Raw genomic sequence first — 15,870 nt, 5'->3', positions numbered from 1 at the left:
ACAAAAAAGGAAGAGGGATCAGTGGAGGATATCAGTATATCTCCATCATGGCCTAAATGACAAAGTGACTTCTGTTACATCCTTGTAAGTTTTAACCCCTAACCTCAAGGACAGAGGGGCTCAGTAATATATACTGTACTCAAGCTGTCAGAGTTTGCAAGGTAATTTATATAAAATTGAATATGGCCTTCATTCTTTGATTTCACCAAACCTACTTTCACCTCAACCCAAATTTTACAAGCATAAGAAATGTCTCCATAAGCATCAGATGCTATGAATACTCAACAAGAACTATTACAGCGTGATTACCCCAGTGAAAGATTACCGAAGCTGGAATGTGTGTAATTATTGAGCGTCTATAGCTTATCATGATGAAGTAAGTTTCAGCTGTCCTGTAAAAAAATTTGTGGTTAGTTGCCATCAAGTCCACTGTGACTCATGGAGACGTCACGTCTTCAGAGTAGAACTGCTCCATAGGGTTTTCAAAGCTGTGACCTTTGGGAAGCAGATCACCCGGCCTATCTTCTGACGGACCTCTGGGCGAGTTCGAATGGCCAGCCTTTCAGCTAGTAGCAGAGCACTTAACTGTCTGCACCACCCAGGGATTCCTACCAAGATTTAGAATGCCACTGTAATGAGAAATACCAACTTTGCAGGAAAAGTACTTGCAAAAAAAATAGGACAGCTGCACGGAAATACCATAGCCAGAGCCACTCTATTAGAAACAGTTTACAGATGTTTTGTTTTGCACTGTTAAGTTTCCTTCGTCCCAGTATCATCAATTATTTCCTATACCTAAATTTAAGAACACTTCCTTTCCTAGTTGTTTCAGTCCTAACGGTCATCTTTTGCCAGTCACAAACCAGTTCTTCTCATATTTTTCCGTATGCTTTTAAGGGAAATCGCAGGTTTGTTTTCAACAATCCCCTTTAAAATATGGACTTTGGATTTTATTCTAAATGAACTGTATCTTGCTGTACTTACGATCATTCTAGGTTTGCAAATTTACAGCTTAGTAAACTCATATATAAACTCCTACAGCTGGTCTTGCATAAATGAGCCAGAAATTAACTCACAAGATGGACACACTTGCATTATCACTAAGAGATGAGACCAAATGAAGGAGTAATTCATGTAGAATTCATGTTTTGACCAACTGCTTTGGTCATGAAATTAGAAATTCTTTGAAAGAATGATGCCATGGGCTTCACGGCCCCTGGTAATAAGTGTCCTTTCCTTCCCGTTTTCATCTAAGGAAAGAGTCTCGGACAGAAGCTAATACAGAAAGGAGTAATACAGCTCTAGACACCATCTCCTCCCCTTGCTGCAGAAAGGCTCTTTACCCTATGATGAGACTAAAGGCAGGGATGGTACACTCTACAACTTCTCTCCTAGCATGAAAGAAAGAAAAGATGGTTTATAAACCTGGCGTATCCCAAGAAACAAGAGCATAGAAACAACACACTGATGAAGAAGTGTTTATGCTTCATCAGCAGAATATTTACAATTAACGTTGATGAACTCTTCCACTGTGCCGTACACTAAATAATCACAGGAAAGTATAAAGTGGAATTTTGTGAACTTTGAAGAATGTTAAATATAAGGTGTGCTAGATAAGCTCATTTCTAAATACACTACATTGTGTTGTATTCATTTTTTTTCTTTTTAATACATTACTGTGTAAGAGTCATTCTACATAACAATGATTTGACAAGATGAAAAGTAGTCTTTAATTTTGGAGAATTTATACATACAAAATACACCTTTCATGATGTTACCAATTCTTTTTTAAAAAAAGCAAGACTTCTTACAATTAATCATTTATAGAAAAACATTATTCTTTAGAAATTATACTTATTATAATTTATTCTAAATACTGACATGAAGTGAATAGTAAGAATGTTATTTGGCAAAATATTTCCAGCCCTATCTCCTTGGAAAGAGCTTTACATTAAGGGTCAAGATGATTGACTCATTATTTTTCTGCTCTAGCTGCTTGCAAAAAGCCAATAAATATAGCTAAAATATCCAAAATATCATAATGTAAAGCTGACATAACAATGTACAGAGCTCAGTTACATCTAGTTTTTGAGCACTGCTTGAAACAACTTAGCACTATGATGCCTCATAGCTTTTATTTTTATTAAGGTAAATCCTGGAGATTTCAAGGAGCTAGACTTTTTTTTTTCTAAGTAAGGTTTTTCTTACCCTTCTATATATTGAAACCCTACTTCCCACTTAAAGCCATTTAACGGTTAAATGTGGTAATAGGTTCTGTTAAAAATCTCTAGATTGCCATCATTCCCACATTGCTACATGTAAAAAAATAAATAAGACTTCTTAAAGACAATCTTTTTGGTCCAAGAGCTCTTCTATTTCATAGCATATAAAAGGTTACACCAAAAACCAGGGTTTTTGTTATTTTAACTAAGCCCAATAAATATCTTGGCTTTGGTGGGTTAGATATACCTAGATATTAGGACTTAAAAATCACATGAGGGAATTTTTGTACAATAGTTTATGTACAGTCATGTAATGATAAGAATTCCTAATTTAAGTATTAAACAAGTTCTACTCTTCATTATGGCTGCTATTACTGGTTCAGCTATAGACTTACAAAATTGACGTAAGCTAAAATTCTCATTGCCACCAAAATTACAAATGTTAAAAAGTTCAAAGATGCACATCAAAGCTGCACTAAAATTCTAAATTTCTGTCTTTACATGCTATGGTCCAGATTGTACCTAACAAAAACATGGTACATTTATATTGGAAAATGGGGTCCCATTTATTTGTAAGAAAAAGCTGGATGTCAGCATTCACCAGAGCAAAATTCAATGGCAATCTGTACACAGGCCTCATTTTCATTTCTTGCCAAAAACAAAATAGTTTACATAAAAATAGATATAACCCACGTAACCATATACACCAGTATATGATCAGTGCTATTTACATTAAAAATGTTGCATTGCATAATTCAAGGAATAAAACACCATCATGCATTTCATAGTAACTTTTAATGTGAAAAATGCAGTTACAGAACTAAGTTTGCTTACCATGATTGTCCCAACAGTTACCTAAGGAATAATACCCAAAGCTTCTTGTTTATCTTCTTCCACTCCCAGTCACTAACCTAAGTGTAGCACAGATGATACCATTTTAGCAGTAAGAAACTTCTGAGTCGTTTCCATCACACCGGCATATGAAGCTAAAGATATGGATACATAACCGCATTGAAAATTTTGATGCAAGTGTATGAAATAATCCCAAGAATTATAGTTCTTCAAATGTAAAAAACTATTTGGATCATGATAAAGCAGCACTGAAGTCCTTTCAAAGTTTAATACCACTCTTTAGACAAGTACAGACGTAACACACTTCTAGAAAGGAACATTCTTTTTCATTCTGCACAAATTAAAAGACAGTGCATTTAATCAAAAAAGGGTAATTATATAATCGTTACATTAGATGAAGTTTTTGCCATTTCTTCTGGAGAATGACTCTTTATCACTTCTTTGATGAACTGTTCAAGTGCAGTGAAATAGCCTTGGCACTGCCACGTATCATTGTGAGTTCCATCTGGAAAAATGGCCAATCTCTTAGTCCGAGACGGGGAAAGCTCATAAAGTTGCTTCATCATTACTGGTGGAATTAATTGGTCAGAGAGTCCAGAGATGAAGAGAGAAGGCATTCTGCACTGAGAGATTTTTCTGTAGGACAAAAATTTATTTTTGTAGCACCACAAAGGAAGGTAACGCATTGGAAAGAATGAAAATAAAGTGCTGGCCATATGTGGTATGCTTAAAAATGTGTTCTCCACCATAATGGCTGAAATCCTGTGTGAATTTTCAGAAGCCAAATGAATAGCCACTGCTCCTCCCAAGGAACGACCAAAGAGAAAAATTTTTGTTTTATCAAGGTCAGGTCTAGCCATCACATAGTCTAGCACAGCCTCAGAATCCAAGCAGAGTCCTTCCTCACTTGCTTCTCCTTCACTTTTTCCATATCCTCGATAATCAACAAGCAAAAGGTTAACTTTGAGGTTAACCAACATAAGCAATGCATTTGGTAACCTGTGACCTATGTTACCTGCATTCCCATGAAAATAAATTATAGTTGGGGAATAGGGTGAATTGTCTCCAGTGTATCTTATCAAAATAAGATTTAGACGGACTCCATCTTTGGTTCTGATGAAAATGTTCTCATGTGGAATACCAGTGGGCATGGGAACATAAAGGCGTGAGGATGATGGCTGTTCTGGAAAATAAAGCAACACATCTTGGAATTTATATAGAATACCTGCTATTGATACAAATATTAACAAAAGTAAGATAATGCCTCCATACAGGTGAAAAGTCACTATTAAAGGTAAAAGCGAAATACGGCAGAGAGCCCAAGACCACGAGGCTAAGGCTATGAGCCATCTTTCCACAAAGTTCCACAGCATCCATGACTTTTCCATTGTAGCTCTCTGTGAACTATTATTCCATAAGTGTCCTAAAGAAAGAAAGAGATGAAATCAATAATTTGACATTTGTCTATTATTTTAAAAGATCCATGATATAATAAATTATGGAAACACGGAATCCTTAGAAACCTACATCAATCTATGCACGAAATTGGTTGCTATAATCTTCCTTTTCCTTTCTGTTCACAACGGTGTCCTCTCTACTGTATCCCTCCACTGCCACACTCTTTTTTTAATAAAGTGCTTATCTACTGCCAGGTACTTTCATTCACGTGATCTTACTGATTTGACAGAAAAATTACATTGATGCATGTTACTAGTTTTTTAATATTTAAGGGCATAAGTGAATTGGCCAAGGTCCCAGGTCTGCAACTAGCAGAGCTGGGAGGAAACAAGCACGCTTCCAAACCTGCTGGTGTATTACTGCTCAAGTACGTATATTCAGGCCACAGTTTACTCTGAAAATAAAAGTAGGTATCAGAGTCTAACCTATCAAGTGCAATGCAATATAATGTACTGTTATTTTTCCTTCCATATTATAGAAAAATTTTATAATTAAACCAGGGTAAGAAGGAGTAAAAATAACCCCTCCTCTATCTGGAGGTCTTCACATCTAAACTTAAAAAATAAAAAGTGTAATGATGTCTTTCACATCTGATAAAAAAGAAACTTCAGAATGCTAATGTCATGAACTATGCAATATTTTTCATGTAATATTTTTTAAGGTTTCATGTTGTGGGGTCAACACAGATTGTTATGATGTAATAAGGCAGTAAATACTTGTAGAATAAGTGTGAAAAAGAATTATTCTATTTGAGAACCAGAGACAAATAAAGCAAAAGTATTTATTAGAAAAACAAATTACTGGAAAGTATGACTAATATAAAGAAAATAAGGGGGAAAACTATCAAAAATCAATTTTCTTTATTTCAAAAAATGAATCAAATAAAAAAGTTTGGGTGTGTTGTCTTAAAATGGCAAAAAGGAGCTAGATTACAACTTTTTTTTAAGGTACTGTTCACCTACTTGTTTACCGAAGTTAAAAACCAAACAAACTATATTGTTTTATTCACTGATAAAACCACCATAAAGGAAAGCTATTCTTAACTATAGTCAAGGTTTAATAACTAAATTGTTAATGGTTGATTTTCAAAATTTTACTATATGCCGTAAGCTAATAAATGTGACATATAGCATATATCAAATCAGATTTAAAAACCAAAAAATTCATCATAAAATCAAGTTACATTAGATTGGTTATAAAGATGAGCTGGATGACAATAAATTTAATTCTTCTCTATTACAGATACTTTCGTACTTAAATTCTTGTTCAAATCACCTTCTTTGAACATAAACCAACAGTATAGCATTTTTTATGACACTTCCTAGAAATCAACACTGCCACCCAGTTGTAGCAAGTTTTATTACAGCGAGAAAGACATGCAATCTAAAGAAAAGCATGTATGTAAGCAAAACAAAAATCAAAGTTGAAAAAACTGTAGAACTAATACCTGAACACTGTAGGTGTTAAATCTGGCTAAAATTTAGACTAAAAAAAAGTTATATTATAGCATCCAAATAGTAGGTCTACTGTATACTAAATTATAATCTACTACATTTATTTGTCAACAGCTTAAATTAAAAGATAGGGCTAATTTATACTCCTCCTTTGTGGTGGATAATTCTCAACAACATACCCAGTTTCATCTCATGTTTACTTAATTTTTTTAAGTATAAGTGATACCTGAATTATTTTGGTTTGAGCTACAAAGATGTAGTCAGGATTTCTGAAAACACATTGTTATTAACTTTATGCATCAAAATAATGTGTAATCATTAGGATTAACTAGGCCTGAGTTATTCAAAACTAGATACATTTTATAACCTGAGAACTGCATTTTTCAAGAAAAAAATACCAAAATTTTACTGTTTTTGCCACAGTCAATCCAATCATTTATGACCAACAGTGACATCAGGGGGATGAGTAATCAAAATTTCACTCATTTGGCGACGCATTAGAAACAACACTTGAAAATTCCATTACCCTGAAAGTCTTATCTGTCTCACATACTTACTAAATAACCTTGGGTCAATCACTTATTTCCAGCCTGAATTTCTTCTTCAGTACAATGAGAATTAAAAACATCTACATATAAGACTGGTTATCAGCATCATGTGAAATTAATCTTTAAAAAGCACTGCCTTGGTGGCGCAGTGGTTAAGCCTTCGGCTGCTATCCAAAAAGTTGGCAGTTTGAATCCACCAGCTGCTCCCTGCAGTTCTACTCTGTCCTGTAGGGTCGCTATGAGTCAGAATCTACTTGATGGCAATGGGCTTGGTTTTCTGGTATAGATACGAGGACTAAGTTGTGCCTGACCTAAGCCATGGTATTTTCAATTGCCTCACATGCATGTGAAAGCTGGACAATGAATAAAAAGACCAAAGAAGAACGGATGCCTTTGAATGGTGGTGTCGGCGAAGAATATTGAATATGTCATGAACCGCCAGGAGAGTGAACAAGTCTGTCTTGGAAGAAGTCCAGCCAGAGTGCTCCTTGGAAGTGAGGATGGCGAGACTTTGTCTCACGTACTTCGACACGTTATCAGGAGGGACCAGAGGTTGAAGAAGGACATCATGCTCAGTGAAGCAGAGTCAGTGAAAAACAGGAAGACCCTCCATGAGATGGACTGACACAGTGGCTGCAACAATGGGCTCAAGCATAACAACGACTGCGAAAACGGCACAGGACCAGGCAGGGTTTCCTTCTGCTGTACGTAGGGTCACTAGGAATCGGAAGCGACTCGGCCGCACCTAACAAACATAACAACAACACAGATACGCTTCTTTATTTGCTTTTGTGATTTGTGTTTCTGATGGTACTACTACTTTTTAATTGTTTTGCTTTAATTAATATCAAAATAAAAATTTACCAAGCACTTCTAAGACAAGAAAAAAAATCTAAAAAAATTGATTAGGACATGGCAAAGCATCCCTATACCTGGGTAATCAAGGGTTAACTGACTCAGTTTTCAAATCAAATGAATAAACGTCTTATAAAGAATTATTATAACATCAGACAAAATATAAAGCTCCTAATATATGGACAAAACATATTTTGAAATTCAAGGCTTCTATTAACATCTGGATAGATTAAATCTATACAGTTAAAATGTTTAACTATTCGAACTTGAACAGTTACCTTCTTTACCCAGTTGTCCCTAGTCTCTACTTCCAGCATACAATACAGAGTTTAAATCCATAAGGTCCGGAACTGGGCTTCTCCCTTTCACCGCTGTCTCCCTAGTGGCTAGCACATTGTTGGGTGCCATGGAGTCGATTTCAGCTCATAGCAACCCATGATAGAGCACAACTGTCCCATGGGGTTTTCTGGGCTGTACTCTATGGGAGGACTTTGCATATACTCAAGACTGTAATGTTTTTTGAATGAATAGTCCAGTAATGCATCTGAATTATTAGATTTCTAAAAAAAAATATAAACATATTCTGAGCCATGGACATGTATGTTCAGGACTGAACATTAGAAAAACAGGTATTTCTTTGAATCCATTACTGGGTAGGAATAATAAGGATTAAATTTTCAGTTTTCTAAACCACTAGTATGCCAGAATGTACTGAAAAGAAGACCCACATGTACGCACACCCCCAAGCAGTTTTTATAACCTATTCTTAAAATTGACTTACATTCCATAGTCTTCAAGATGAATTCACTTTTGATTTCTATAGCGTGACAGTTCACTGAATTGGTGTATGTTTTGCTGAGTATATTCTTAGTTAACAACAAAATTAAAAAAAACAAAAACAAAAACAAAAAACTCCACTACCTGGTACACATCTTTCTAATATTTTGCGTAAGCAAATGGGATGCACCCATAAAGCACTTCTGTGTACTGAAATGCATTTGAGTTGTTAGCTGAACTAGCCTTTTTTTTTTTCATGTGACACTGTTTTTACATAAAAGAACTGACAAACTAGGGTTACTTACATTTTGGTGTTGGGCAGACATTTTCTGCAAAATGAAAGAAGTACAGAGGCCACTACGAATAACTTTCTAATACTTGGAGACTTCTGATGATGTGGTGGTGGTGGTTATATTAATGAATGTGATTTTTCTTAATAATCTATGGAATGTGTCAACATTTGAACGGATCTGCGTAACTCGGTAAACCAATTATTTTTCAAGTGACCAATGAATGATGTCACAAAATCAAGCATGGGCAAAACATCCATTAAAAGCACAAGATAAACCAATGAATTTTAATATAACAGAGAAAGAAAGTTCCTTGATATTGGTATCAGATTCCACAATGCAACTAGCCTGCAAGAAACCACCACTTGCTGACTGTTGTAGTAGTATTAAATAAGAATATTCATAATCATCTGAAAAAATTATTAAAATACTCCTCCCCTTACAACTACAGATTTGCATGAGGTCTGATTTCCTTTATATACCTAACATATCCTGAGACTGAATGCAGTGACAGATGCGATAATCCCCTTGTCTTCTATTAAGCAGACATTAAAGATATTTACAAAAATGTTAAACAATGCCATACTTCTCATTTTTTTAAATACAGTTGTTTCATTGTATTTATGTTAATATGTAATGGATTTATTATTGTTCTTTTTAATGAATTAAATCAATATCTTTTAAACTTTCCAGTTTTAATTTCTAATATGGTAAATATCTATAGATGTAACCTACATATACAAAAACTTCCCGGGGTCCACCATAATTTTTAAAAGTGTGAAGGGGTCTTAAGACAGAGAAGTTTTGAGAACTGCTGTTCTATACTGTCTAACTACATTATTGCCTTTCTTCCCACAGACTTGCTTCCTTCAAAGTAAGAATCATGTACTATGTTTACCTAAATTCTTTGTGCATTGTAGTACATACAAGCTATTACAGCCTGCTAGATGCTGGAAGGAAAATACCTTAAATAAAAACACTTAGCATTTTTCAGGTTCCCAAAACCCGTTGCCATCAAGTCAATTCTGACTCACAGCGACCTTATAGGACAGAGTCAAACTGCCCCATAGGGTTTCCAAGGAGCAGCTGGTGGACTTTAACTGCCAACCTTTTTGGTCAGCAGCCGGAGGCTTAACCACTGTGCCATCAGGGATCATAAATACAGATAGCAAGCATTACAGAGATGACAGTTCAGCTTGGCCTAGGGCTCTGTATCTCCCACAAGATGAAGGTTGGTTGAGAGGGCTCCTAAGACCTCTACTCAGTTAGTGCTACTTCCATACCCTCAGATCACTAGTCAAGTCCTCATTTATACCTATTATGAATGGGCATCCTTGCATACTCCTTCTTTACTTTGGGTCTGAGTTTCTACATCTGTGTAATGAATTGGTTACCTGAATAATCCCTAAGGTCTTACAAATTCTATTTTACAGGTGATCGAGAAAAAGAAAAGGTAGAGTTGGAAAACAGATACCAGATTATAAATAATATTGTGTTTACCAACTAGTAAAGTAGAAGGTTGGTGGTCCTGGTTGTGTGATTTTTAACAGTAAAGTCAGTAAAAGACAGGCAAGTAAGCACCAACATTAAAAACTGATCTCTAGAAATCTCAGGTGTGCACAAATGTAGTGATTTACATTCCAGTCAAGATTAAGTGTTTTATTCTTCATACATTTTCAGTCTCCTTAACAGACCACTACCATCAAAGCAGAACATTTTTAAAGTGTACATAGTTTAAATTGTGGAAAATACCTTTGGCTAAACAAACAAACTTTACGTGGAAAAACAGACACAGTATGCTTTAGGAGTAATTAATAGGCAGGAAGGAGGAAAAGCAGGGAAACAAATAAACATACATGGAACTGTCACAGTGAGTTTCTATGGGCGCCGCAGTTTTTTTCTTTGCTTTGGTAATGAAACGCAGGGTTTATTCACTCTAGTAAACAGAACAGAAATGTTGGCAAACAATGCATTAAAGGTTAATTCCAAGTCTGGAATAACCACCACCCTCAACCCCCTTCTCTGCCCGAGAACACTGGTCTTCCACTGAAGTTGGTACAGGGCCCAGTTCTTTACTCAGCAACATTTTATCCAAAAAATTAAACAATGAATAACCTAAACATAAGAACAAATAAACTCAAACTATGGGAGTCGGTACATTTTAATTATCATTTCCTCAATAATCAGCAAATAATAATCCCAATAATCAAATATATTATTTCTTCAATTATAAAATTCTTTTTTCAATAAGTGTGCAAACTGGCCCCCCCCCAAAATTAAATGCTTAAATTATTCAAACTGTTAAGGGCAAAAGTTTACACTGTATTGCACAGTGTATACTGATTTACTGATTCTGTCAACAGTAAAAGACCTTTGAAAACTTAAGAGATGTTTTTACTTACATGTGAATAAATATGAATTAACTAGAAACAATCTGGCCAAAGGCTATACAATCATAAATATAATTTTAAACAAAAGTCTGGAGTCCTAAACGTGCTATTATACCCACGCTGCACTTATCGACATAAGGTTCCAAAGACCAGGTTGTTATGCAACAGCCAGCATTATGCAAAAATGAACGATGTCCACATCAGATCACAAAATAGAGGATGACTACATCATTATGTAACTGCCAAATTACATCATTACATAACTGCCAAAAGACTGAGAATCATGGCCCAGACAAGTAGACACATTAACCTTAACCATCACAGTCAGCTTTACTCTTGCTTCTCACCTCAGTGATCATTACTGCCAAATATACGTCATTAATGCACAAAATAGTCAGATGGCAGATTTTTTACTTGTCATAAATGTGAAATGTCAGATAGAGTCAAGATAGTTGATATAGTCGATCGAGATAGTATCCGATGGTGCTCATTAATTACTCTGAGGGAATTCACCGCTTCCCAGCACTTCTCTCTCCCATGATAACATTTCAAGTTATACAGAACTCAGATTCAACGTTCTTGCATCAATATTATGTCTTTTTCTGTTAAGCACTGGGAAGGAACCATGCCAGCTGCATGGCTGAAAAGAAAACACAAATAGCTACTACCAGTGTGTCAGAGACACCACAGAATGAATTATCCATTTCCCTGATGGTTTACCCACGTCATCAATAAAGAAAAAAATGTGAATGAACAGTCCTATGGGACAGATGAAGAGTTACCGCCTATGGAGACACAGGATAGTAACCGAATAGTTCAGAGAACGTTTTAAACTAGGACTTAACCCTGCTTAAACAAATACCTGAAACAGGTTACATCAGCTAGCAACACAGTACCATTTTTATACTTTACCCCTCACTTGAAACGTCAGATGACATGGCAAACAGCCGATGCCAAAGAAGGTAGATAATAGATTATTGTCACTATGGAAGCCCATCACAATTTGTTCTGAGATTATAAATATCTGTAAAGAAGAGAGAGGAGGAAAAAAAGATCCACAAGGCTTAAAATGTAAATGGTGATGTCACAATTAAGACTGATGATAAAATTTAAGAAGTTTTCAGCTTATGAAGGGGTAATGTTCTAAAACTGTACCTATATATTGGTGAGGGAAAGTCGGAATTTATTTTTTTATAGAATGAGCTGCAGAAGTAGTGGGATTCCAGGGTAGCTCATAAACGCATGTACTTTGCATCCTGGAAACACCACACCTGTGTAAGCAATTCTAGTAGAAGGTACTACTCTAGGAGTAAGAACGACATGAAAATGCAGCGATGCCTTTAATGAAGTCGTGTCATTTGAGGAAACAACAAACTTAATTAGAAGAATTAAAAGAATTACAGCCTTTTTGAGGTCCACTCTAAAAAGGGAATTTAAGGGCCTTAGACTTTTCCCCTAAGGCAATGAAACAAGAATTAGAAAGACTTTTCGAATCTGTGAGTAATAATTAAATGAGTTCTTAATTAATGAAAACAGAGAAATAGAAAGACTCTTCTGAGGTAAGTGACAAGAGAGGGGAGAAAAATGTTAGTTCCTGTACCTGCTAGTAAGTCAGCTGGTTGACCCAGGACAACTTGGTTACTAAAGCCCATCATTCTGACAGCACAGAAGCCTGAGGTGTGCCTAAGAAGGAAGACAGTGTGCCAACAGTTACCTGAATATACAAGTGTTCATAACCTTGTTTGCTTTCATCACTCCAAGTTAACTATCAGTGGGGAGGCTGTTCAGTGGAGTATAAAACGGGGCAGTATTTTCTGGTTTGGCCTATTAAGAGCTAGGTAGTTTTTGCCAACTTGCTTAGCCTCTCTAAATACATGTTTTCTCATATGCAAAACGAAGATGAAAAGTGTAACTGAAAAACTGCTGAAATCAAATGTAATACAGAGACCAACAAATACTGTTAATAAAAGCAGCTACTTCCGTAAGACAAAATTTAAAGTATTTTACTATCTTCTACAGGAGAGTAAGTGAAAGGAAATACAACTAGAAGTTCTGCTAGACTTGGATTAAATAATGAATAAGACTCAGTGGAGGCTACCATGAGTATTTGCGCACAGGAAATAAGCAGGTCAATGCCTGATTTTCCCTTCAAAACCCAGCTCAGGTAACAGCTTGTCCAGGAAGTCTTCCTGACTCCTACTGCCAATCACTCCTTATTCTGCACACTGTAAAAACTTGTGTGGTGGCCTTTCTATTTTGCAATTTATCTACTTACTTGTCTACTCCCCCAACCTAGACTACGAGTTCCTTGATGGCAGCGGTTTCAACTTATTCAACTCAGTATTTCTGGCATATAGCAGCGCCTGGCACACAGTAGGCCTCTATTAACAATAACTGAATTGTGCAGTCTGTGTCCTTGGCAGGATAGTTATGACTTAACACTAGAAAGACAATCATGAATTCATACTCAATGGCATAAAATTTAATATTTAGCAAAAGTGTATGATTGATTTAAGCATGCACACAAATAAGTATTACTTCCACGCCAAAAGAAACCGAGAGGATCAAGGAGATTGAAACATCAAAATTTAAAGCCAACATACATGTGTGTCTTTCTATTTGGTTACTATTACACAGATGACATACTTTTTCAAAGAGTCTTGTGAAATAAATGACTTATTTTTGGTTATGATTCTTTGGGCAATAATACTAGTAACATATTTTGCGTAATATGAATTTTGACAAAAAATCTACAAGCAACTTCACTGTATGGGTAGCTACTTCTAAGAAACAAAAACAAATATACCAAACTTCCCACGAGGATACGGGTAGGTCTCCACCTGTTACTGACAGGAACAGATCAGAGCTAGTCCATCCTCAGACCCAGAGGCTGAGCTTTTCTATTTCACTTTTCATCTGTGTGTGGGAGGGTCGGGGGTGGAAAGGGGTGATTTCTGAGTACTCGTCTGTATACATTACTGGAAATGCAACTGACATACAATCCTAGAATACGCTCTAGGTTCCAACTACAAAGTAACAGCAGACGAGCCATTCACTGGTAGGGAATAAGCACACTTCACTTTCCAAATGAGTTGTTTTTTTTTCCTTCTCTCCCTACGAGGTTACAGAATTAACACTTTCTGGAGTGACAGAGACACCTGCCCTGGAAGACGTGGGGCTAGGAGAAGCCGCGCTCCCGTCACAGCCTCCTACGGTGGCGCCCGGAGCACCGAGACACTTAACCCCCTTCCACACCTGAAGGAGGGAGTGTGTGTTTAGGGGTCCCCGCACCCCGCCGTTCCGGGGGATTTCGCCACTCACTCGGCGGGAGGGAGGCGGCGGGCTGCGCTCGCCCCCGGCCGGAGCACCCGTGAGGGCGCCCGAGGCTTCCCCCGCGACCCTGCGGGGCGCCGACCTCGGCCGGCCCGGCTCCCTGCCCCCGCGGGCTCGGGCGTCCCCGGGACTCCCACTTACTCAGACTTGCCCGGACGCTGCGCAGTCGGCTACGAGCACGAAACCGGGAACCGCGCAGCAGCGTCCACCCGCGCCTCTTCCGTCGCTCTTCATCCTCCTTCTCCAGAAAAGGGGCTGCCGCCGTCGCCACGGTCTACTCCGGAGCTCCAGCGGCGCCACTCTCGGATCCTCCACTTCCGGCCCACGCGCAGGTGTCTCCGGCAAATGCCACCGCCAGGTGCCACATAACCTGTTCTCCGTCTTCCTTCCCGGAGTGGAAACCAGCCCGCCTTCCCGGGCATGCGCAAAATCGGCGACTCAGGAGCGTCCCTGAGTCGAGCAACGACGGCGGCTCAGAGGGACAAGATACCTCCGCATCATCAGAAGGGGAAACGCGGAGGGCGCTCTGCGAGGGAGGGAGGGAGGCTCTGCACCCTGCTCGGGCCAGGTCGGGTATGTATTCGCAATGGGCCCGGCTTACTGCCCCACGACTTGCTGCTCTCGGCCTCATACACTCCCTGGAGCACTCGGGAGGACCTCCCGCCCCGCACTGGAGGACTCCGGACCGGGGGAGGAGCCGAATCCCGGGCAGGGCCGACGTAGGAGCCGGGTGACCTTGGGGAGCTCGCCAGATCTCGCTGCGACGCAGCTTTTATAGAAGAAATTGTATTGAGCCGATAGGGTTTTGATGGGTGTCAGAATAGTTACAGTCTTTAAACTTCTTCCGTAACTGTTTTTCTCTTTTTATTTTCTTCCAATCCAGACGGAATCAGAGAGCCTTCCATCAGAGCCCTGTATCAGAGGCAGATGCAGGTTTTGTGGGACCTGAACTGTGCACAGTTTGGAGGGTTCTTCTAAAGAAACCAGAACCAAACCAAACCTGTTGCCATGGAGTCGATTCCGACTCATCAGCGACTCTATAGGACTGAGTAGAACTGCCCCATAGGGTTTCCAAGGAGCAGCTGGTGGATTCGAACTGCTGGCCTTTTGGTTAGCAGCTAAGCTTTTTGCGCCAAGAAAAGAATACAGAATTATCTTAGTTTTGCAGATTTTACAAAAGCACAAGTCCACGTGAACACATTGCTAGAGTCCCTCCCAGGACCTTGAAAGTAGTCATAAAAGTGGGGCCCTGAAGCTTGAGCTTCATCGGTTTTACAGTCGCTACTCCCTGTGCACCAGATTGTACAGAGTTTTTTGCTTACAGATGTCTGGCCCCTCCGTTGGTTATTCCCTCCTATGCACTCAATATATGCAGAGAACATCACAGGCGGGGAAAGAAAGGGCAAGCTTATGTGCATATGTATCCTGCTTCCAAATTGGGAGCACCAGGGGGTCAAAGAGAGGTTCTCAACAATAGCTTCCCACAGCTGAATGTCTCCTAAGTGCCAGGTACTAAGGTGGATGGTTTACATAAATAACTGATGATCAGCAACTCTAGAAGATATGGAGATTCCCCTGATTTTCTTTGAACTAAGTATTATGCTAAAATGACATGGTAAATGGGAGATTGGATTCATTAATCCATGCTGCCTCTCGTATCACTAATACGTAGTATGGTCTCTGACATGTTG

General features: G+C 38.3%; 1 protein-coding gene across 4 annotated transcripts; it reads right to left on the bottom strand.

The window, feature by feature from the left end:
* Positions 1–2,767: 2,767 nt before the first annotated feature.
* ABHD13 (abhydrolase domain containing 13) lies at positions 2,768–14,589 on the bottom strand. Of its 4 annotated transcripts, none has more exons than XM_004382937.3 (2): positions 14,321–14,589; positions 2,768–4,497 (listed from the first exon to the last, which is right to left on the bottom strand). In XM_004382937.3, the coding sequence occupies exon 2, from the start codon at positions 4,460–4,462 to the stop codon at positions 3,449–3,451; it is 1,014 nt and encodes a 337-aa protein (XP_004382994.1). In that variant the 5' UTR covers positions 4,463–4,497; positions 14,321–14,589; the 3' UTR covers positions 2,768–3,448. The 4 variants fall into 4 exon arrangements, 3 of the variants coding, with proteins under 3 accessions (XP_004382994.1, XP_023593161.1, XP_023593160.1); XM_023737393.1 differs by lacking the exon at positions 14,321–14,589 and adding an exon at positions 6,846–6,863 and having other exon boundaries at positions 2,770–4,497; XM_023737392.1 differs by lacking the exon at positions 14,321–14,589 and adding an exon at positions 6,544–6,773 and having other exon boundaries at positions 2,770–4,497.
* Between the last annotated feature and the right edge of the window lie 1,281 nt (positions 14,590–15,870).

The sequence above is a fragment of the Trichechus manatus genome, unplaced genomic scaffold (assembly GCF_000243295.1).
Source record: "Trichechus manatus latirostris isolate Lorelei unplaced genomic scaffold, TriManLat1.0 scaffold00102, whole genome shotgun sequence".
Lineage (NCBI taxonomy): Eukaryota > Metazoa > Chordata > Mammalia > Sirenia > Trichechidae > Trichechus > Trichechus manatus.
The sequence above is the reverse complement of the archived record's forward strand: the minus strand, read 5'-3'. Positions and strand labels throughout refer to the sequence as shown.